This window comes from Equus asinus, chromosome 2 (assembly GCF_041296235.1).
Source record: "Equus asinus isolate D_3611 breed Donkey chromosome 2, EquAss-T2T_v2, whole genome shotgun sequence".
NCBI lineage: Eukaryota > Metazoa > Chordata > Mammalia > Perissodactyla > Equidae > Equus > Equus asinus.
In genome coordinates, this window is record NC_091791.1 from 16,292,341 (window position 1) to 16,315,643 (window position 23,303).

At 38.3% G+C, this 23,303-nt stretch overlaps 1 protein-coding gene across 2 annotated transcripts in view; it reads right to left on the reverse strand.

The window, feature by feature from the left end:
* The window catches only part of ATRNL1 (attractin like 1), a 737,371-nt gene that overhangs the window by 75,889 nt on the left and 638,179 nt on the right, over positions 1-23,303 (reverse strand). For both annotated transcript variants that reach the window (XM_014849275.3, XM_070482616.1), the window contains exon 28: positions 22,612-22,726. In XM_014849275.3, the coding sequence (XP_014704761.2) occupies positions 22,612-22,726 (115 nt within the window). The remainder of the gene's footprint in view (positions 1-22,611; positions 22,727-23,303) is intronic.

Genomic DNA, 23,303 nt, shown 5'->3' on the forward strand with positions numbered 1-23,303 from the left:
CTTTCATATGAGAGGGAAAAGTATCAGACAGGATGGCAATGCTAATGATCTTTGTCTCTAGTATAAGATACCACTTTCAAGTATTTCTGAGATGCAAAAGTTTACTAAGTTTATAGCTGTCATAAGAAACTTTTCAAAGACAGAACCAGAATATTCTCGGGAACCTAGTTCAAAAAAAGTTTTCCTTTTTATCCATAGTTCAAGCAATTGCTTTAAAATATTTTTATTATCTACATTAGTTTGTCTATTGAAGTTAATTCTTAACAACTTGAAATAAAAACAGGAGACTCTTAAACAGTACAGCCCTGAGTACTAAGTTCTTAGAACTTTACATGTATTAACCCATTTACTGTTCACGGCAATTCTAAAGGAACGGACTATTATTATCCTTAATTTATAGATGAGAAAACTAAGGCACAGATATATTGAGTAACCTGCCCAAGATCACACAGCTATTACATGGTAGAGCTAGAAATTAAACTTCAAGCAGTCTGGCTTCAGAGTCTGGGCTCTTAACCATTTTAATGTTTTACTGCCTTTCATAAAAGCTTGATTGATGTATAAAGATAGTCATGAAATTATCAGTAATCAAGTAAAGATGGATCAGTTAGGACCCACTGAGCACGGGGATGATAATCTCTGCTTTGGAATCTGGTTCCTCAGTCATGCAGGTTGGGGAGCTCAGGCAAGACTCCATCAGGAACGGTCCCAGATGACCAGTTCTCACTTCAAAAGCTTTTAGGATGCAGGTGAGGTATAAATAATAAAGAACATACTACCAAGTGTACTAGATAGGTATTGACAAACTTTACTACCAGCTTCTTCATATGCCATTGGGTGGCTTTGTCTTAATTTCAGATGACTTCTACTGTACTCTTCCTCCACTAGGCCCTGCAGAGGCTTCTGGTTTGCTGAATGCAAGGGCCTGTCACTAGTCAATTGCAATTAATCTCTTGATTGTGGAATCTGACTGTCTCCCTATGTCCCACGGGCATACTCATTAGGGAGGGGATGTGGCCATAATTTACTACAGTCATTTTCATGACATTCAAAATGCCTCAGTTGGCTGAATATAAATTGGTAAAATTTTCCTGAAAAGCAGCTTAACAATACGTATGGAAAACCTAAAGAAAGGTTCATACCTACCAGTTTCAGAACTAGCATTGTATCCTAAGGAAGTAATCACAGATGTGGACAAAAGTTTTACATGAGAACCTTTTATCACAGCATTATTTACAACACCAAAAAAAAAAAAAAGAAGCAGCAGCAGCAGCCTGGGAACAACATAAATAGCCAAGAAGAGGAGAATAATTAGGAAGTTTATGATACATCCATAAAATGCAATATTATACAGTCATTAAAATTATGTTTCTGAAGAATTTTTAATGACACGGAGAAATACTCATTATATAACATTCAGTGAAAAAGCAGAATACAGAACTTCATAAAAAAAATGATGCCACTTATGTAAAAAGATAGAAATCTAAATATATCTAAAGTCCTGAGAGGAAGTTTGTCTTTTGTTGGTTATCTCTGAGTTGTAAGATTTTGGTTTCTCTTTTCCAAATTTTCTAAAATGAAAAGACATTAATTTCATAATCAGAAAACCAACCAATAAAACATAAATACCCGCGAGCTACAGGGAGAAGTGGCAGATGTTTGTGGTGGTGGTGGTGGTGGTCGGGGTGGCGGGGGGAGGGGGGTGGAAGTAGGCAGTAGAAGAGAAAAGAGGCCTCCTCTTCCAGAAGAAATATTCCAATTCCCCTGCACGCTGCTCCCTCTCCCCAGCCCTCTAAACCTATGGGGGGCGGGGGGATGTACACACATATACAAACCACCTGATTACCACCCTCATGTAGCTCTTTCCCACAGAAGTCAGGGATTCCTGGCTACTACAAATATAAACAGAATCAAATCATCTCAATGTACATTTTTAAGCAAATGACTCTGAAGCCTGACTCTGATAATGTTCTCATAATGAGGCCGTAAATCCTTTAGGCTAAAACTAGAATGTCCTTTTATTTTTTACATTTTTATTTAGAATATCTAAAACTGGAATATCCTTTACACACACCTTCACAGATTTTTGTATTGCATTATAGGTTGTGACACTCACTGGCTCTTCCTCTTTTCTTTTTACTGAACACCGAGTTCCCGTACACCTCTGGCTCCCATTTAGTGAGATAAAATGATATATGATATGTGAAAACCCTAGGTCAATCAATGCTCATTTCCTTCTTCCCTCTGTCTTCACAGGTCAAATTCTTGTTTTGGAAAGAATATGAACCAAGACCAGTAGGATTTGGGCCTTTGGGGAGGGAAAGAAGAAGGACATTCCTGGCAGAGGGAACATTTTAAGCAAAGACCTGGAGTTGGGAATATCAGGCTACGTATGAGAAACAGTGAGTATTCTGTTTCTTCGGAGTGAAGGCTCTGCAGGTGGTAGTAATGGAGAAAGGAGGCTTGAGGCCAGATCACAGAGGCTCCTGGTAACATTCGGATGATTCCAAACATCAAAGCCACCAATTAAGAGAGTAAAGATTTGCCACCATGTGTATTCAAGAGAATATACTATGGGCTTTGAAAGCAGTTCTAAAGAGGAAGCCAAAACTTATTTTAGCAATGTCAGTATGGCATGAAACTAATTGGCCTGGAAGTTAGAAGACCTCAAGTCATCTGCTGGTTCTGTCAATAACCAGCTGTATGACCTTGGGGACACTGTACGCCATCTTTAGACCTTTAGTTTTCACACGTGTAAAATCAGAGGGACCAAATTTATTAATGTACTCATTCCTTCATTCATTCAGCTAAGTATTGAGGGCCTGTGGTGTGGGGCACCATGCTGAACAGAGAGGACACTGTGACAAAGAAAGATGGTCCTTGCTTGCAGGGACTCACAGTCTAGTTAGGGAGGCAGACAGCTAAATAACTTTTAGTGTAATGAGTGGGTTAGGGAAATGGGAGTTCACTAAATTGTCCCCATTAAGAGACATGGAGGTCACTGGTGACCTCAGCAGGAGAGATTTAATAGAGAGGTGGCTGTGAAGTCAGATTACAGTGGGCTGGGGAGTAAGTGAAGATGGTGATAATAGACACTGTGTATGAAGTTTGGGAAGAAGCTGAATGAGCAGGAAGGGCAGGAGCTGGAGTGCATTTCAGTCCCATAGTCCTCTCCATTTCTCAAATGCTAAGATTCCTATCACTCGAACAAGTATATTTAACCTTCCAAGGGAACAGCCTTGAAGGGGCAGCAACCAATTCAATGTATAAGCTCTGGTACATTTGTATAAAAATAAGTCAAGCGGTGGCCAGATTCCAAATACTAAAAGGAAATCAAAATCTGGAAATTATGCCCATGAGAATCTGTATGGTCTTAGTCTGTGGGTATGTTTAAAAATATGAGATGGAAGCTGCACAAGACAGGAGGCTGAACAAGATGAACTCTAGTTGTCTAAGCCTGTTATGCTAATGACACTGAAATTGGAAGAGAGGGAAGAGGGACAGTTCAGGGAGGAAAAAGCATACCAGGAACCCTAAGCAGCCTGCCAGGCTGCTGCTTCCAGTAAGCGGGCTGTGACCTTGTCTCTTACCATTCTTTTGCTAGTAAAGATGGTGTAAATAAATGGAAGCTTCCTCTGATTATACAACATTGGAGAGATGCTAATGCTTAAGCAGTTAGTTGCTTGAAATTCCTAGATGTGTTATCAAGATGACATTAAAACCAACAAGTGACAACATTGGAATTCTATTGTTCTAAGAAAATGCAACAGTAGAATTTAATTTTATAAAACAGCTAACATTTGCATTTAGAATTTCTGGCAATCCTTACATTACCAGTTTAACACTATTAATTTTTTTAAAAGATAAATATGTTCTTATTTTTTTAAAGGAAAATTACATTTATTTATTGTGTCAACATATAAGGATTTCAGAAAGGCAGTTACATCAATCTTTGTGGTCAGAATTCAGAGCTACTATGGTAAAGGTTTGGGTTTATTTTTTCATTAGCATTTTATCGATTGGACCAATTAGTCCGAGCAAGCCTGAAATTCCCAAGATTTCTTAAAACTGACATCTGCGCCTTTCTTAAGCTGCTGGTGACACACATGATGTAAATTTACCAATTACAAGACAGAGCGGGATGCGCATGAGCAGTGGTAAAGCCTTGGGTTGAATCTGAAGTGCTCTGGGACAAAAGACAAAATAATGTTTGATCTCTGAATCACTCTTTAAAATCCCTTCTTTCATTTTGCTCTTTTTATTTTTTCATAGCATAAAATAGATCAAATTAAATGTGAGCTTAACATACTTCATGTAAGTGCCTTTTTCCTTAGTTTTCTATCCTGTATTTAATTCTTCCCTGCCAGGGAGATATTAGAGCATAGGAATTAAAGGCATAAACTGAACAGTCAGGAAAACACTAGGTTGAAATCCTGATGCTGTCAGTTATTAGCTCTGTAAACTACTGGCAAGTTTTTGAACCTCAATTTTCCTAACTTGTAAAATATAAATAGTAATATCTAATTTATAGGATTATTACAAAATTGAATTTAAAAAATAAGAAAACAAGTATTATAGCAACTTACTCATAGTAAATACCCAATAAATGGCAGGTTTATTTGGGGGTGGGGATGTGTGTCTCTTTGCTCATTTTGGACATTTACATAGCCTGCTGAATATATTTTCTAAATTGAGAAAAATCCATAACAGAAATGACATTTGCATTAGGAGCCCCAGCACCTATGATTGTTCAGTACAACATGTCCATGTCAACATAATTTAAGGATATTTTTAATAGAAAGAGCTTCTTAGTCCCATCATGGTCTTGAATGCTTGATTATTTAAAATATTTTCAAAATCTTAACGAAAAATATGGTAACACATTGTAAGTACAAATAATTCAGTAAATGTGTGTTATCTTGTTTTAAGCTTTTATTAACATCGCTCCTCACGTTGCAATAGAAATCCTACACTTTTCTGATTTATCCATCAGATTTAAAAACGGAAGGCAGAATTAGAGAAAAAATCCACAAACGACTTAAAAGTTAATATTTTAAGAGTAAGGTGTCCTAATGGACAACACAAAGATGAACACGTAGTTCAAGAATCAAGGGAAAAATTCCAGAGGATAGAATAGAGGCATCCATCAGATTTGCTCATTTTTAACATCTCTTATACGTGAGTGAGGGGCCTGGCAGATGGGGCCTCAGAAACTTCCACAATAGGGCAGCTCAGAATATGGGTCATATAGATCTGGCTTTAAAATCAGCTCCACAACTTGCTTGCTCTAAAATCTTTGGCAAGTAAAACATTTTTGGCAAGTAAATAATCTTTCCGAAGCTTGGTTTCATTAGTTGTAAAACAGGAATAATTTTCCCCATGGGTTGTATTAAGAAAATTAAATGGTTTTTTTATATATATAAAGCACTTGGGATAGTGGCTGTCCATGGGAGGTGCTCAGTAAATTGTGGTGATACCTAATGTTGTTATTTGGCTATAAGTTATAAAATTTGTTTTTATTTATATGTTAACATATCACATAATAATGGCTAGACGGATTTCCCCCAATTTGGAGGCATGTTTGAGATGGCCTGGCTTAAGATAAACTATGTGGTATCTACAAAATTCACTTTGGGAATTCTGGGGAAGAGCTTCAAAGACTGTGACAGCCATTCTCTTGAGCAGCTGAAACTGAGGCACAGAAAGCTCATGTGGTTGCTCCTTGGGAGAGATCACGGACAGAGAAAACATTGACTTCAAAATTTGAGCCCCAAACTGGAAGTCACAAGGACACATACTCCAAATTACAAGAGCAGCTTTGTGACTAAGCTGCTTCCTATCTGGGCAACTCTGTGCAGCATCTCCTAGGGTGAGAAGCAGCAATAATCCTGATGATGATTAATCATTCTTCCAAGAAGTACAAGAGAAGCCAGGGAGCAACCATGAAAATGATCATTCTGACCACCTCTTGTCTCTTTTCTCCTAGAGCTTTCAGCATGCTGTTCACCCCTTCTCCCACCAGTCCCTACTTTGCTAGATCCTGCACAAGAACCATTTTCAGATTTAGAACTAGAGAAATCTGTGTCCTCAATGTTCAAAGGTGTGTATGTGTGTGTGTGTGTGTGTGTATGTGAACTCACATGCATGGGAACCCTCAGTACGTATTATCTCTTCTTAATGCATTGTCTGCCTGGTTCAAATCCTAAGGAACACAGCCAGAGTATATTGTTTATATTCTAGAATACACTGAAGATAATTAATAAATAAACAGAAACACACATATATACAAAAATTCTAGTTTAAGTAAGCTTTTGAGGGCTGGCCCAGGAACCATATAACCAGGCAAATATAATTTCTATGAAAAGATATAGTCTGTAATCCATAAATTAACTTTTGGAATATGACCCATTTGCAGAAGAGGCCTGAGAAATACTTTTTATTAACTTTTTGCTTTGAAATAATTTGAGACTTACAGAAAAGTTAAAAGGAGTACAGAGTTCTCATTTGCCCTTCACATTTTACATAATCATGGTATAATTATCAAAACTGGAAAGTGAGCCTTGATATAATACTACTGAGTAATCTACAGACCTTATTTGAATTTTGCCAGTTTTTCCACTTATGTTTTATTCTGGTCCAAGATTTAATTCAGGATCTCACTGCATGTAGATGTCATTAGTCATTAGTCACTAATCAGTGTTAATTTCTCCGTCTTTGTCTTCCATGAGCTTCACACTTTTGAAGAGTTCTGGTCAGTTTGTCTTGTAGACTGTTCCTCAATTTGGATTTGTCTGATCTTTTCTCATGATTACACTGATATTATGCACTTAACAAGAGTACCAGAGAAGTGATGTTTTGTTCTTTTAAGTACAACATATCAGGGGGTATACAATTTCTAAATGTTTTATTACTGGTGATATTAACCTTGATCGTTTGGATAAGGTCATGTCTGCTACACTTTTCTACTGTAAATTTATTTTCCCCTCTGTAATTAGTAAATGTCTTGTGGGAAGATACTTTGAAGCCATGCAAATGCGCTGTTTACACTGTATTTTCTCCCATTAATTCCGGATTCCATCAATGGTTCTTGCCTGCAATAATTACTACTGTGGTATTGGTCTGATGGTGATTTTCTGTTTCCCTTATCCTTTATATATTCACTAACTAAAATTCTGCTGTAAAGAAGAGCTGCCCCTTCTCCCCCATTTATTTATTTTTTCAACTATATATCTATGTTAATATGAACTCATGGATATTTAATTTATTTTTTGAGTTATAATCCAATAGTATAGTTATTTATTTTCTTCAAGTTGTCCCAGCTGTGGCAATTGGATTTTTCTTCAGGTGAGCTCCTGTGTCTTTTCAACATGTCTTCATAATTTTTTGAACACTTACTCTCTGGAACCATAAGATGTCCTAGACTCAACTTGCATATTCCCTTCCTAGCCTTAGAGTCAACTATTTTCCCAAAAAGCCCTGGTGCCTTTTTTGGAGAATGGTGTCAAGAAACCAAGATATAGGTGCTAAGTGTGTTTGTTGCTACCAAGATATCATTGCTTCCAGGCCTCCTCAGTGGACACAACTAAGAAACATACATATGTATACTAAGCCACACACACACATCTGTATTTCTATATGTATCTACCTGGATGTGAATGAGTTCATCCTGATCCCTCTAATTCCACCCCAATACCACAGGATTCATTCTACCCTTCTCACTTTCTTCCTATGTATCTTTATTTCCTGGACAGTGAGAAACTCAGCTTTCATTATCCAAAATGTATTTACTTCTTTGTTCAATCCTAGCATAGACTGAAAGTAGTGTCAGAATTGCTAACCCATGCCCCTGTTTCCAGAAGAAACAAAGGTACTAACTATAGTACAGTGTTTCGTATATTTTGCCTTTAGCTTTACAGTGTACAGTCAAATACTATTTTCCAAAGTTACTTAGGTTGCTATTCTCTTCCCTATTCCCTCAGTAAAGTTACTTATTCATTTGTAATACATTAGGTTCATTTTTTATGGTTTGTATTCCATTTGGGTTCCCCACTTCCTGATTTTGTTTATTTATTGCATATGTGAAATCATTACAATGTTCCTAAGAGTCAGAGGCACACAAAAGGCTTCTCAAAGAAGCATCACTCCCTCTTCATCCCCACTACTCTCTCTTATTCTCTCATTTATATACTCCATTCCCACTTCACTCCTGTAGATAACCAATCTCATTTGATTTTGCTGTACTTTTCTTGTAAGTTTTTGCAAAACTAAGTAGATATCTCTATAATTTCTTAAATTTCCCTATTTCCTACATGAGGGATAGCATACTCTGGATATTCTTTTGCACTTTATGTTTCTCACTTAATAATATATCCTGACAATAAGTTCATATCAGTTCACCGAGATCTCCTCATTCATTTTAACAGATGCACTGTACTCCATTTGTGGACGTATCATAATTTATTTTACTCCTTCCCTATGTGTTGTCATTTAGGTTGTTTCCAATATTATGTGATTACAAACAATGCTGAAAGCAATAACTGACGCATATGTATTTTCACATTGCTGGAGGCATATTTGAGGGTGCATTCCTAGAAGTGGGACTGCTGGGTCACAAGAGTTCAAGTTTTGTTAGGTATTGCCAAATTCCCCCTGCGGCAGGGCTGTACCAGTTTGCATTCTCACCAGCAATGTGTTGTCATACTTTTTAATTTTCACCAACATGATAGGTGAGAAATGGTATCTCAGTATTGTTTTAATTTGCATTTCTTAGAAATACTTTTAATGCAGATGGAAAAAGGAAGTGGAGGGGAAGCTCAGATGGACACGCAAGAGCTGCACAAAGAGCTAAAACAAAACTTAGGAGTGTCCTAATAAGACTTCGAGTCACCTAAGAAGCCTAGGAAAAGATGAGGAGTCTGAAGTGTTGGGGAAAGTGAAAAGCATTAATGCAAGGACTGAACTGACCCACTGGAGATATACAGGGCAATAGATAATCTGTAATGCACTAAGCATAAGATAAGTTTAAAAACATTGACTTGTCTTTACCTGCAAGAGAAAAACTAATAACAAATAACGCTTAACACAGAGAGACTCAAGGTGTTTGAAAAATCTCAGTCTTAACGAACAACTGTGATCTAAAAACCAGCAACAAAGAATACATTTTGTAGCCAAGCAAGAATCAGAAGAGGCTGTAAATGAATGGTCCAAGCAGCAGAAGCGACGTCTGGTGACTCACACCTAGGCCATCAAGAAGAGTGTGGGGGGAGGGGGGGACTCTGATCCTGCTTAAGACCCCGAGAATAAAGAATAGGCTTTAAAACATTCATTTTTAAGAAATGGAAAAAAGGATGGTCTCAGAAATGATCAAACAATGATCTTATGAATGACCAAACCATCAAAGGAAGATGGTCATATATGGAAAAAAATAACAAAAGACCCAAAGAAACCCATTAAATGTAGAAAAAAACCACATTGCAAAACCACTAACGTGACTTGGGACAAACAGGTCTCCAGGACAGGGCTGAAACAATAGCCCTATTCAGTGGGGAGGAATCAGTTGTTTTACCCTCAGTGAAGTTTCAATTATATTTCATAAGCCAAATCATAGGCCAGAGATTAAGGAGGTTTTTTTCATTTTTAAAACCTGAGAGAGATCTAGAAATAACTTATAGTAAGGTACATATAACAAATACATGGAAAAAATACAGTCAAAAGTATGAATTTGCAGCTAGCTCAAGAGTTGGACTCCGGGAAGTTAGCGCCAATAAGGACAGGTGAGTAAGAGAAAGGAGGAAAATAAGTAAGCAATATATTCAGTTTCTATTATGCTCTAGACACCACTTAGCCCCTGGAGATATGATGATAAATAAGGGGGAAATCCCTCCTCTTAGCTTGTCTGGGTAGAATAGAGACAGTGTAATAAAAATTTTACAATAGTAAGTAAAAAAACAAAGTAGTGGAACAAGAATGAATAGAAATGGGGACAAGTTTCACAGAGAAGGTGATCCTTGAATTAGAAATTCTTTCAGTGGAAAAGGGGAGGTGTGGGTGTTGGTGTGTATTAAAGGATAGTCTAGGCAGAGGGACTAGTATGTGCAAAGGGACAGAGGTATGGTGTATCCCTAATAAGTGGTATTTTACAAGTCATTTTGGAATCCAGCAGTGTGAGGCATTTAATATCTCCCTAAAATTATCATATTTGCAGATAACACAAATGGGTCACAGAGTATGAGAATGGTGTTTAGAAGGATAGGATTAAACTTCAAAAATGACCTTGAAGGCTGGCCCAGTGGCGCGGGGGTTAAGTGCGCATGTTCTGCTTCGGCAGCCTGGGGTTCGCAGGTGCGGACATGGCACCGCTTGGCACGCCATGCTGTGGGAGGTGTCCCATGGATAAAGTAGAGGAAGATGGGCATGGATGTTAGCTCAGGGCCAGTCGTCCTCTGCAAAAAGAGGAGGACTGGCAGCAGTGAGCTCGGGGCTAATCTTCCTCCAAAAAAAAAAAGACCTTGAAACATCAGAGAAACTGAAATTAACTGCTTCCTTTTTTGTGCAAAAAACCCACAGTGGGTAAAAAATGCAGAATGGCAGAATAGGTTAGCAAGGCTCAGAGGAGTCCTACTGACCTGGAAGTAGGAAAGTAATCAGCAGGGCAGGACAACTGGTTTTAAGAGAGGTGAGACACTGAATAACAAATAGTTACTGCAAAGCCAGAGAGAGCCCCCTGGGTTCTAGCACTGGACCCGCCACCTAATAAACGGTGGATTCTGAGGAAGTCTCTTCAGGTGAACTTAAGTTTCCCTGTCTGTCAAACCAAACGGACAGAACTACCTCTAGGATCCCTTTCTATTTCACGGTTCTTGAGCCAATGATATTTCAGAAGGTTGAAGAGCGTTCTGAGAGTCATGAAGGGACCCATGCTGGAAGACATAGGCTCTACAAGGCACGATGGAGGGGCGGGGAGGATGCATGGAAACTGAACTGCAGGCTGGGAGGTGATTTCAAAACTGACTTCTATCACGTGATGGATTATTATAAGGACCACAATCAGCTGTTCTCTATTTCTGGAAAGAAAAGAACAAGAAAAAAGAGAACAAAAGAATGGCATCAAATTGCAGTGAAGACTGTTAAATAAATAGAATGAATTAGTCCCGGAAGTTATGGGCATGGCTTTTGGGAAAGTCTTTAGAAACTGTCTGTCCGAGATGATTCTGGACAAGGTCAACAGCTGTGGCTGCAAGCAGTTGGATAAGCCAGATGTCACTTCAGTGCCCTTCCCATCTCTGTGTTTCTGCAGTTATATAATATTGTGTATAAACAGAGTAATACCAAATTACCCCATTTATCTATTTTATCTATCTTTTAATATGAACAAGAGTTTCCCTTCCATTTTACCAGTAAAGTTTTGAATACAAATGTGACTTGGCCTCTCCCCATTACAGCTCTACATTCAGAGCTAATTGCCTCACAGAACACTTAAGGAGTCATTTTTCATTATGATGGTGAGCAAGGGGAAAGCAGATGGCACAGTCATGTTATTGATTTGATGATCCTTGCCTGGCTTGTTGGATAAATGGAACCGAATGTATGGCCACTGCATCCAGACTTTTAAGGCCTTCAAGGTTCAGTTCAAATTATGTCAGACAGCAGGTTCATGGGGCAAGAATCCATTTATTCCTCCAAGGCTTCTAAATGATGATCCCAGGGACCATATAGGACTCCTCAAACTATCGCCTTGGAGTCCTATGCACCAATTTAGTCTCTCAACTCTTAAGGGAGAGCATGAGCTCTCTCTTAAGTTTTGCCAATGCTTTATCTGCTTGATGGCTCTGAACTTGCTGCCCATCAGTTAGGGATGTCGGTGCCACTTACATAGGTTATGCTCCTCTGCAAATAATAAGGTGGATAAAAAGAAGTAAGTTACTCACTTTTCAGAGGGCCATTAACTCTTTCTCTAAAAGCCCTTAGAGAAAGATCATTCTGGCCTTAAAAAGTTAATGTAATTATAATCAACGTTTATCGTTTTTAGGCTTACAATACTACTGCTGCTGGTGCTTGTTCCTCCACTGGCCCTCTCATTAAGAATGAAGGCATATTCAAGCTCAAACATGCCTTTGTTAGATACTGTGGCACCACTTTACAGTAAATGGTAGGATTTGAGATTACATCAGCTATCAGTATAAGAGAATTTTTATCAAAACTTCAATATACTCCCACTCCCTTAGCAATAAGGGACCATTGACCCTTTGAAGTAGTCCCCAGAAAAATGTTTATGTGAAAAGAAGGAATTCCCAGGGCCTTTGACCCACATTTTCTTAGCATTTTATCAGTTTGCTAGTAAAGAGATATTTTCTCAAGCTGCTTAATTTTCCTTTTTGGATCTAGGGAGTTCGCTTCTGTTTGCCATTTCTGGATCCTGGTGGCAGAAGGTTCTGCTCTCTGGTAAGGAGTGGATTAGTATTTTTATTTTTCTGGTTAGGTTTTGCAACACGGCATAATAAACATGAGAGAGGGGTAAAGTCCTTCCCTGCAGGAGAGAACGGGAGACCTTGGTTCTGGTCCCTGTTCAGCTACAACCGCATTGACCCTAGACAAGTCCGTCCCCATCTCTAGCTTTCCAGGCATCTCTTTTGCAAAATGTGGGTAGAATTAGATGATTTCTAAGTCAATTTCTAAAGCTCCAAAATTTCTAAAATTCTCTGACACGCAGAATTATCCATCCATCTTTGTTAAATGCAGGACATAGACTTCTGCTAAATTCTCCTAAACCCATGTAAAGTAGGACTATTTAATTCACGACCAATTAAAAGCAAAATGTCTTGCTAATCAGCAGTTTTATATACACCATTGTGCCAGCTATCATAAGAAACACTGAGGGGCTGGTTTAGCCCTCACTTTTTATTCATACCCACAAAATTCTTGTTTTGTTGCTTCAAAGGCAGTTTGTTTATTCTAAACAAATCTTCATTCTCCCCTTTGGCTTTGTAAGTTGATTTGTTGAGTTGCTCATTTTTTTCTTATTTTTCTCTCTGACCACAGTAATTATTTACCAGTCAATTCTAGAAATAACTGAAAGGGGTGGCAGGTGGGGAGAAGAAAAAGCAAACATGTTGGCCATGTTTTCAGTGCTGGTGAGCTCATTTTTCGTGTTCATAAGTTCTGACACTTTATGTGAGTGTGTTTCTAATTGTTCTATCTTGAAAGTATTTGAGTTTGCTTTTGGGCTATTTCACTCATCTCTGCAGCGTGTTTAATTAGCCACGTTTGCTATTTCTTCAAGTTTCTTGTCCTTATTTTCTTCTTTGTTTCCTTTACACATTAATCAATTTCTATCAATTAACAATGGCACAAAGATAAATTTTAAAAACTCAAATGGGAGGTCCATGGCCATGTCACTTCACAGTGATACCAAGTCGTAAAAGAAAAAGCTTGTGCTGCCCCAAAAAGCACATAGCTAATGGTTTTTGACCACAACCAAATAAATTCCCCTCAAGCCCCAGAAAAAAACTAAAGAGCGCTATAGTGTGAGATTTTCTTGTTTTAAATTCTGGCTCCATCACTTATTTACTATGTGGCTACAGGCAAGTTACTCAACTTCCATGAGTTCATTTCTCTCAGCTGTGAAAGAAAAGTGATAATATATACCTTATATGGTGATAATAATTCAAAGAATAGTAATGAGCATAGAAGAGATTCACCACCAATGGCATGTGTTAATAATAACAACTACAACAGCAATTCATACTTTTTACTTGCCAGTTATATTTTGTGAGGTTAACCACCCTGAATATAGCTCACAAGTGGACATTTATTCCATAAGATTCAAAGTTATATTCTGGTCATAAAAGGTAGAACCAACTTGTGCTCTTTCAAACTTAAATAATATGATGTTGTAAAAATTATCCAAAAAAGAAATCAAAGTTCAAATCACAAAAGTAGAATAACTTTATGATAGGTTTAGTACATGCTATAGTGGAAATAAAAATTGCTTTATTGTTTTGTGGCATCTTTTATTAATATTTTGATTTTCCTTGAACCTTAAATCTAAGCAACTAAGTTTTAATAGATGTTTTTCACAAAAGGTACAGTGTTGGGCTTGATTTTAGTCCCGAGGACATGTAGCCTGAAACCTACATGAATCATAAAAACATAAAATCCAGTCCATCAGGCCTGAAGACTATGGGCCTGAAGTGAAATTGTGCCAGGTAAAGTTTACATTTATGTAGTATATACCTACATATTTTCCAAATATTTTTTGGTAAAGAAGTTCTATCATTTAAGGATAATTAATTTTATTCATCAATAAATATTTACCAAGCAATTACAAAGTACCAGGAACTTCTTAGCAGCTGAAGATTCAAAGATAAAATGGGACACAGCCACTGCCCTCAAAGAGCTTACTATATGGGAAGTAAGTAATGAAAAGTACACAGTGACTTTGATATATGTTAGAAGGCAGTATAGAAGTGAAACAGAAAATCCTATGGGATTTCAGGGGGAATGAGGTCACATTTGTATGGCGGAAACTGGAAAGGCTTCACAGAAGAGGAATGTGCATTTGAACTGGACTTTGAAAACAGACAGCTAAGAGGAAGAAGGCATTCCAGGTATAAGGAACAATAGCGAATGTGACAGACAACACGTGTAGCCTTGTGGAATCATGAGAAGAAACATACATGTGGAATAATAGACCTGGCAGCAATCATAAAGACATTCTATCTAGTCATCTTCCTTATTTTAGAGAGGAGAAACTGAGGGTCCAAGAGGTTAAAATAATTGCCCACGGGTCCCCAGCGGGCTAGTGGTGTTATGCAGGTAGGTGCTGAACCTGAAAGAGGATGAAGAGAGGTCAAGGAGCACCTTACACCCTAGAGTATACGTCTGGATTCACTTCAACAGGCAATGAGAATCAGCAAAAGTTTATGAGGAAGAGAGTGATATGATTAGAATTGTGCTTCCCTTGGCCCATTCACAACAATGTGGATGGACCTCGAGGGCATTATGTTAAGCGAAATAAGTCAGTCAGAGAAAGACGAACTCTATATGACTCCACTCATAGGTGGAAATTAGTATATTGAGAAGGAGATCTGATCGGTGGTTACCAGGGAAAAGGGGGGGTGGGGGGAGGGCACGGAGGGGGAAGTGGTGTACCCACAACATGACTAACAAAAATGTACAACTGAAATTTCACAAGCTTGTAATCCATCATAACATTAATAAAAAAAAAAAAATAAATAAATGGCACTGGGTCGATTGAATACCCATACGTAGGAAAAATGTATTTGTACCCCTACCTCACACCATATACAAATATCAACTCCAGATGGACTGCAGATCTAAATATGACAGTTAAAACAATAAAGCATTTAGAGAAAAAAAAAAAAAAAAAAAAGAATTGTGCTTCCTTTGGCAGAAGTCCAGGTGAGAGGCAGCCACCTGAATAAAAAATGGAGGGAGTGAGAATGGCAAAAAGAAGATGTCTTCTCTGCTACAGGGGTAAAATCTAAAGAGCTTCATGATTACTTGGATGTGAAAGGGGAGAAGGGGAGAAGAAGGAAAGCTAACTCCAGGGTTTCAAACTTGTAACGCCCACCCTGAAATGGGCATTACAGAAGCAGTAAAGTCAGGAGAGAAGAGCTGGTCTGGGAGCAGGCATGGCAGCAGGGGATAGAGGGAAGGAAGAATGACTGTCTACCTAAACAGTAGCAAATCCAGGTTGAGACGTTATTGTTCAACAGGTGAGAGGTGTTGGCTGAAGACCCACAGAGCTAAGAGGTAGCTGAGACGCCCCCCCTAAGTGAGCGGAAAGGGCACGATTCTAAAGGGAGAGAGTGGAGAAGGATGAGAAGTTGGCTAAAGATCAAACCATCAATCCTCTGGGAATGCCTACCTGTATTTAGAGGGCAGATGGAGACAATGAACAGAGGGAAGTGCTTTACATCCATTATCTCTAAGCAAAGTCTAAGCAGGCACTTGAGATAGATCAAGGCACAGAACACCAAAGAAGGGGAATGTTTCCAGAAATTTGGGAGGCAAGGTGGGGAATATTCAACAGTCAAACACTAAAGAGACATGATGACAAGTGAGAACTGAAGGGAGGGCATTTTAATGACTGTGTTTATCACTTTGTTACTACCATAGAATGATATTAAGCTTAGCGATCATACGTCAGTTTTATTTTACCTCTCTCATAGCCCTATCTACTCGTTGTTCATAGCATTCAATATAATCTGTAATTATGGGTTTACTTGCATGACTACTTGTTTCATGTCTATCTCCATATAGGCTGTAACATCTATGAGGGCAGAAACCCTTTCTGTTTTGTTTGCTAATATATATCCAGTGCCTGGCAGTATAGCAGACACTTTTAAATAGTTCTTGAATGAATAAACATAACAAATGAAGATTCACAATAACTGTATTTTGGATAGAAGATAAAGTCATTTTGTACTATTGATTTTAGGGTCTTTTTAATACCAGGTAATTTTTTTTTGACACAGAGTCATATTTATTAACAATAATCTCAGACGTTTGTTCTTATCTCTGTTGTTTCCTGGGCTCTCTGCTTAATTTTGTAGTTTATTTTGCCATGAAGTGCCCAGTTTTTCTTTCTTCTTTTGAATATACATATGCCGGATTTAAACAATAATTGGATTTGAGATTAAAAGTTAAATAACATGCTAGATTTTTATAATGACATTCTGATACAATTCAGTAGTTTTATTTCTTATTCCAGCCACCTCTAACAAGAGTGCTAAGATTAGATCAACACGTGTGTTCCTACAGGTGTGAAGGTATAGTGTCAGAGTTATGGAAGGAAAACAGACTCTTAAGGGACAGGAAACTCCAGAGGCTTCTGAAAATTTTACAATAGGTTTAAAAAACTGGCTTCAGAAGCAAGAGTAGGGCACTGCGATCCAGCAGACCTGGCATGTGCTCCACCTCTGAGATCGCGAAGGATCTCGACCTCCCACTGGTGCTATGAGACAGATGTCTTTTGTTCACCTCTAAAATGTGGGCATTAGGAACGATCTGAATCTTTCAAATATGCTGAGAAGATTGGGAATTAGCTTTTATTAATAAAATTATTACAATTTTTTAAAATTTAATGAGTGGTGCTAATTATTTTTAGTCACTAACAAGCAATATATAGAAATATAGTTTCTTAGCTGGCCCTGAGCAGCTGGAAAGATAAGTTATGGTACCACTTACAAGCAAGTTATTTGCTCTTCCTACCCCAAACTGGTATGACTGAGTATAATTTGTAGCACAACTGCATGACAGGGTTGGAGTGAAACGCATCCCAGGAATCTAACCCAATCCCATCATTTTGTACATGAGAAAACAGGACCCAGAGACTAAAAGACTTGCCCATGGTCACACAGCTTGTTGCTGGAAGACCTGGATCTAGATCTCAGGACTTGGGACTTCAAGTCCATGGCTCACACATATAAGCTTAAGTTCTTTTCCTATAATTGCATGCCCCTTGTTGCCATTACACACTGAGTCATAGCTTCATTGACAGATGTGTCATGGCATGTACATATTTGCATTTTACCAAATTTCTGGAGTTAAAAACTAGGAAAGATAAATGTATCCTTGCCTCCTTAAGCCCAATGCTTAGCAGAACCCTCCAGATCCTTCCTCTTTGACTTTGGATATAAAGCCTTTTTGGGATAAGGGCTATCTGGAGTACCACTCTATCTTTATCCAGAGAAGCACAGTGTTGAGGACGAGTTTCACGGGCTGAGGATCCAGATGGCTCTGGGTTTGATTCTGGTTTGTTCGCTCACCAGCTGTACTGGCCCTGGACAAGGCATTTAATCTCTCTCGAGCTTTTTTAATCTACAAAAGTGGAATAATAACAGCTAGTTCATAGAGTTATTAGGAGAGTTCAGCCAATGAATGTACATAAGGCACCTGATACAATGCTCAGAATTACTAGTTCTGTTTCTCCCATGTCTTTTCATTTAAACCAAAGCTCTCCTGTCATCATTACAAAGAGGAAAGGCATCCGTGACACTGTGAGTAGAAGATCATTTTAAACATTACACATTATTTCTAGATTTTTGAAAATAACCAGGTCATTCTGTCAAAACTTCTAAGCCTAAAGAAAAAAATGTCAAAACCTTAGACTTTCCAGCAGTATTCTTTTTGGTAATGTTAGAGTCAATCAAACATGAGGCAAGATCAGGGCAAAAGTCTACTTTTAGTTGAAGCACAGAGCTCGGTTTTGGCAGTGGACATTTGGGCCACTGGGATTTTTAATCCAGTGAGAAAAGTTAATCTGCTTCTTATTAGTAAGAATCCATAAACTATGAAATCCATAACCCTCCATCAAAAGTGACAGCAATCATTATCATTTTCAATTTATGCTTTTGACGACCTCTATTTACTTTGCCCACATTTCATCTTAATGTGACTCTAAAACGTTTGGGGACCTTGCTGTCCAAGGTGATTGGAGACATGCTTGGTTGTTTAGTGTCATGCAGAGGTTACTTGATGTGCCCTGTTTTCTTGGGGATGTCAGTCTTTCAACCACTTTGAGGTCAGCAGAGAAAGTGGCTGTACAGTGTACATATGCCGATGGCAGAAATCCCACATTAACCCAAGTGAGTCTGGCATGGTTGGCAGTGGTTGCTCACAGAAAACACAAGAACGAAGCAGCAGGTTACAGGGTTGGGGAGCAGGGAACCTAATTAGTCCAGCTCCAGGAAAGCTGCAAAGCCTATTTAATGTATTTTCTTTTACTCTTCTAAGCCACCTAGAGGGAGAATTGCTCACAAACACCTAAATTCATTACACACACACACACACAAAGATTAGTGCATGGGGCAGTCTGAAGGATGAATCTGTCTTTCTTCTGACCTCTGTTAAGATGAAAGCCACAAAAGGACTTTACACATTTTAGACAGACACTAAAAGGGCCATATCTAATTATTATTTGCAAAGTATTGCTGAAATACTTGCTGGTGGAAAGAGAATAAAGTCCAAAGACAATGACATTATTTTAAATTGAAAAAAAGAAAATCACTAGCTGCTACAGAAAAGAGATGGCCAAAACTGTACCTAGATGTTTCTGAACCACTTATTTGTTAGTGCTGAAATTCAGTTTCTAAGAGAAAACCGCCATTTCTACCTTCTCCATATCCCCAAACTCATCCATATCTTAAATGCTTTTATTCATGCAATGAAGGGTACATTATGAAAAGCATCCCTCGACATTTAGGAAGCTACATTTCAAAAAAGGGCCTGATAAAAAATTTTGAGATTATGCAAAGTACTGCAAGAGGACTTTTAATCTAATAATTAATGCTAATTAATCACTGAAAAGATATGCTAACATTTAGAGTCATAAATAGCCTAAGAGCCAAGAGAAGATTCCTGGCACCCTGTCCTTCACACAGTGGAGATGGGGTCAGGTGTCTGTCCATGAAGGTCCTCCTCTACCTCCTTTTCAACTCCCCAAACCTCTAACCCTGCATCAGTAGTGGAGGAGGCTCTTTAGAACACAGGGCTCCTAGGAGAGCAATGTGGGAAATAGTGAATGAACTCTAGTCCAATTGCTCATTTTACTGTATTTCACTGAGGCTCATAGATGAAGTGGTTGCCTAAGGTTACCACATTTCCCAGGTCTCTTAACATCATCGTCATCATCAAAATAATTTATGAACTGCTTTCTATGTGTAGGGTGCTGTGATAAGCACAGACACAGAGATGGACTTCCTGCAAAGATATGAGATAAGCTAAACACTAGCAATGAGACAACCAAAGTCAACATTTCCCTCCCAAGAGCCAATATGGTTTCCAAATAATCATTGGAATGCATTTCCTCTCAAATATTGGATGATACTATGTTAAGTTTTAATTGGTTGTATACACACCAAATGTCTTGATGAAGAGTGAAAAAAAGGAGTCATTTAGTTTGTATGTTGGTGTCAGCATTTGCTTTGTTTAGGGAAAGTCTAAATGTCAACATTAGAAAATTTCTTTCTATAGACACTGACTTTTTTTCCCAGTAAAGTCAAGAGTTTTTTTTTTCCTGCTTTTTTCCCACAAATTCCCCCACTACATAGTGGTATATTTTTGTTGTAGATCCTTCTAGTTGTGGCATGTGAGACACTGCCTCAGCATGGCCTGACGAGCGGTGCCATGTCCGTGCCCAGAATCCGAACCAGGAAACCCTGGGCCACCAAAGTGGAGTGTGCGAACTTAACCACTCGGCCATGGGGCCGGCCCAAGAGTTTTTATTTTATTGTTTCCCAGGTCGTACTGTAAAAAAATTTCAAACCTATAGCAAAGTGAAAAGAATTTTATAATGAACACCAGCATTCCTGCTACGTAGATTCTTCCATTGGCATTTGCTTTATGACATATCTGTCCATCTCCCCATCCTACTATCCATTCATCAATATCGTATGATTTTGGTGCATTTCAAACTAGAATGCAGACAGCAGATAATACTGTATTTTGAAGGAGTAGAATCAAAGAGTCTTCCTACTCCTAGAAAGATAGCTGGAAAAAATTAGTTTTTTTTAAAATAAAGAAGCAGCTCATCCTGAATTATACACACAGATATTCAACATAGTTCAATCTACAGGCACTATAAAAAGTATGGTAAGTTAACTCAAGGTTTTGTCTTCCTGTATCAACCCTGTAGACATTTTCATTACTCCTCCAAATGTTTGGCTTTGTGAAGACATGGGCTGCAAATTATACAGAATTAAGCTCTCTGTTGTAGATCATCAGGAAAAATTACCTGGAATGTTAGCAATAAGTATTTTTTGTTGTTTTGCTCTGTACTCTAGTATTTTCCCAATTATTCCTTGAGTGTAGAAATACAGAGATTTCTATGCTTCACTTCCCTTATTTATAAAATGAGTTTTATAATACCTATCACACAGGCTTGTCATGAGGATCAAATGTGAAAAATAGGAAAACACTTGGTAAAGAGTAAGGCACTATGCACATCCATGATAGCATGATCATTAGTAATCATAATGCATCCATAGTGACACAGCTGAAGTAATGGTCCACACTGCTACTTGGCTCCTTCAAATCAGCCAAAAAGATTTCAAAGGTTAAAGGGACAGAGTATTGGCAGTTGCCTTCACTCTGCCTCTCAGTATGTCATCTTGTCAAGGATCTAGAAGAACCTCGGTGTGTATCACATAGGCTTGTTTTCATTAGTGAAGTGTTTGTTCTGGAAATCATCCCAGCCTTAAAACAATACTTCCATTAGCTGGGCACAGTACCCATAATTACCCATCTTATCTGACCAGTGCCAAACTATTCTCCTGACTGCATCCTATTTACCTTGGTGGTTCTGAAAGGAGAAGAGGGAGGCATTCACTCAGTGTATGAGAAGGTGAAGAGAGCGTTTATTTCTTTGGATAAACACGTTCAAAAGAACTTTGGGTAGAAATTCCTGCAACAAGATATCATTAGGTATCATAAATGACAAGTCTAAAGGTGATGGAAACCCTCTGTCCCCATATGGGAAAAATTCTGTTACATGACTGTCTTGAGTTTATAAGAGATAAAGTACTGTAGCTTCCACTTTCGTGTCTGGTTGGACACAAATCAAGAAAGTGAGGAGCAAGGTCACAGCTAACTAGGGAGTCAAGAAAAGATAAAATAAGCAGAGAGGAGAGTTCATCATCGATTACTGTTATTGAAAACCTGCTAGATCTCTGGCACTGTGTTTTATGCTTAAGCGGAATTGAAGAAAAAGATAGATTTGAAATCACCCTTACCCTCAAAAAGCATCCATTTCACTAAAAGTTGTTTAGAGAAAACAGTCAGGAGACAGAAAAATTAGAAATTGTAAGCAGATTAAATAAGATGTGTAAAAAGAGAGAACAAGCATGATTTGTGATTTAATGACAAGTTATACTTAACATTGAGCATGTTTACAATGTGGACAACATCACGGCAATGAGAGGATCACTAACAGGATATATTTAGTTACCCCAAAATTCAAAATATGCTTTTCATGTAGGGAGAAGACAATCAGAGGAAAGGCTGGCTATGCCCATCTAAAGGAGAGGATTCCCCGGCCCATGAGCTCCGCCTGTCTGGTGGTGACAGCAAGACCATATCCTAATCATAGTGAGATGGTTACATCAAGCTATCATCCTCTGATGCCTCTAAACAGTCCAAACATGCAAGTAAGTTCCCTAATTTGGCTCTATATTTACAAAGCAAACTTCTAATCATATTTACAATTTGTCATCCTATTTGACACACATACTGGGAGAAAAGAGGCTGCCCTTAAAGGGTCAAGAACTTGTCTGCCCTGCTAGTGAGATTTCTCACCTTAATTACAACATCAAATTGGGGTGTGTGTGTGAACATACATACGTGTATATAATGTACAAACACACACACAGACTCAACATGTTTTTTTAAGAGAAACACTGGCAAATTTGAATTTATAGCAATGCACAAATCGAGATATTTGGGTAAAAGTTTGTATTCTAATAAAATTTTACTGTGCTCTAAATTGGAACCATATAAATATCATTACTATGCTATTTGATAGTATTGTTTATTTCTTCTGTTCAGTCTACATGTTTCGCTTAACTGCTGATGGCTCCTCATTCTGCTTACCTGACTGCCCAGGGGGAGGGGCACCTGATGATCCTCGCGGTAGACAAAGAAACACAGTCAGGACAGCAGCTCTGTTCCCAGCACACGGTTCAATGGCTATAGGTTTGGGCGCCCCCTGAAAAAGAAAACCTATTTTCAATCTTCACAATTGATGTGACCCAGCTATTTTACTTTTTCCTATCTCTGCTTCAGTCAACCTATACATTCCTAGTGGTTGGGGACACAGGATGTTTTGGGTTTTTTTAATAGTTCAATTGAATATTTTATTACAGTAACATGGAGTTTTCTTTTGTAGTGATGCTCATTAACATTTAGAAGACCGTTTTCTTGGAGTATTTTATGTTGGTACATATTTTTTGCAATTTTTGAACAGTACTCTTTGCTTTGTTCTATTTTTAGCTTGTTTTTTCTTTAATAGACTGTATTTTTAAGAGAACTTTTAGGTTCACAGCAAAATTAAGAGGAGGGTATAGAGATTTTCCATATACCCACTGCCCCCATGCATGCATAGCCTCCCCCATTATCAACTTCCCCACCAAAGGAGTACATTTGTTACAATATATGAACCTACATTGACACTTCATAATCACCCAGAGTCCATAGTTTACATTAGGGTTCAGTCTTGGAGTTGTACATTCTATGGGTTTGGACAAATGTATGACATGTATCCACCATTATACTACCATACAGAG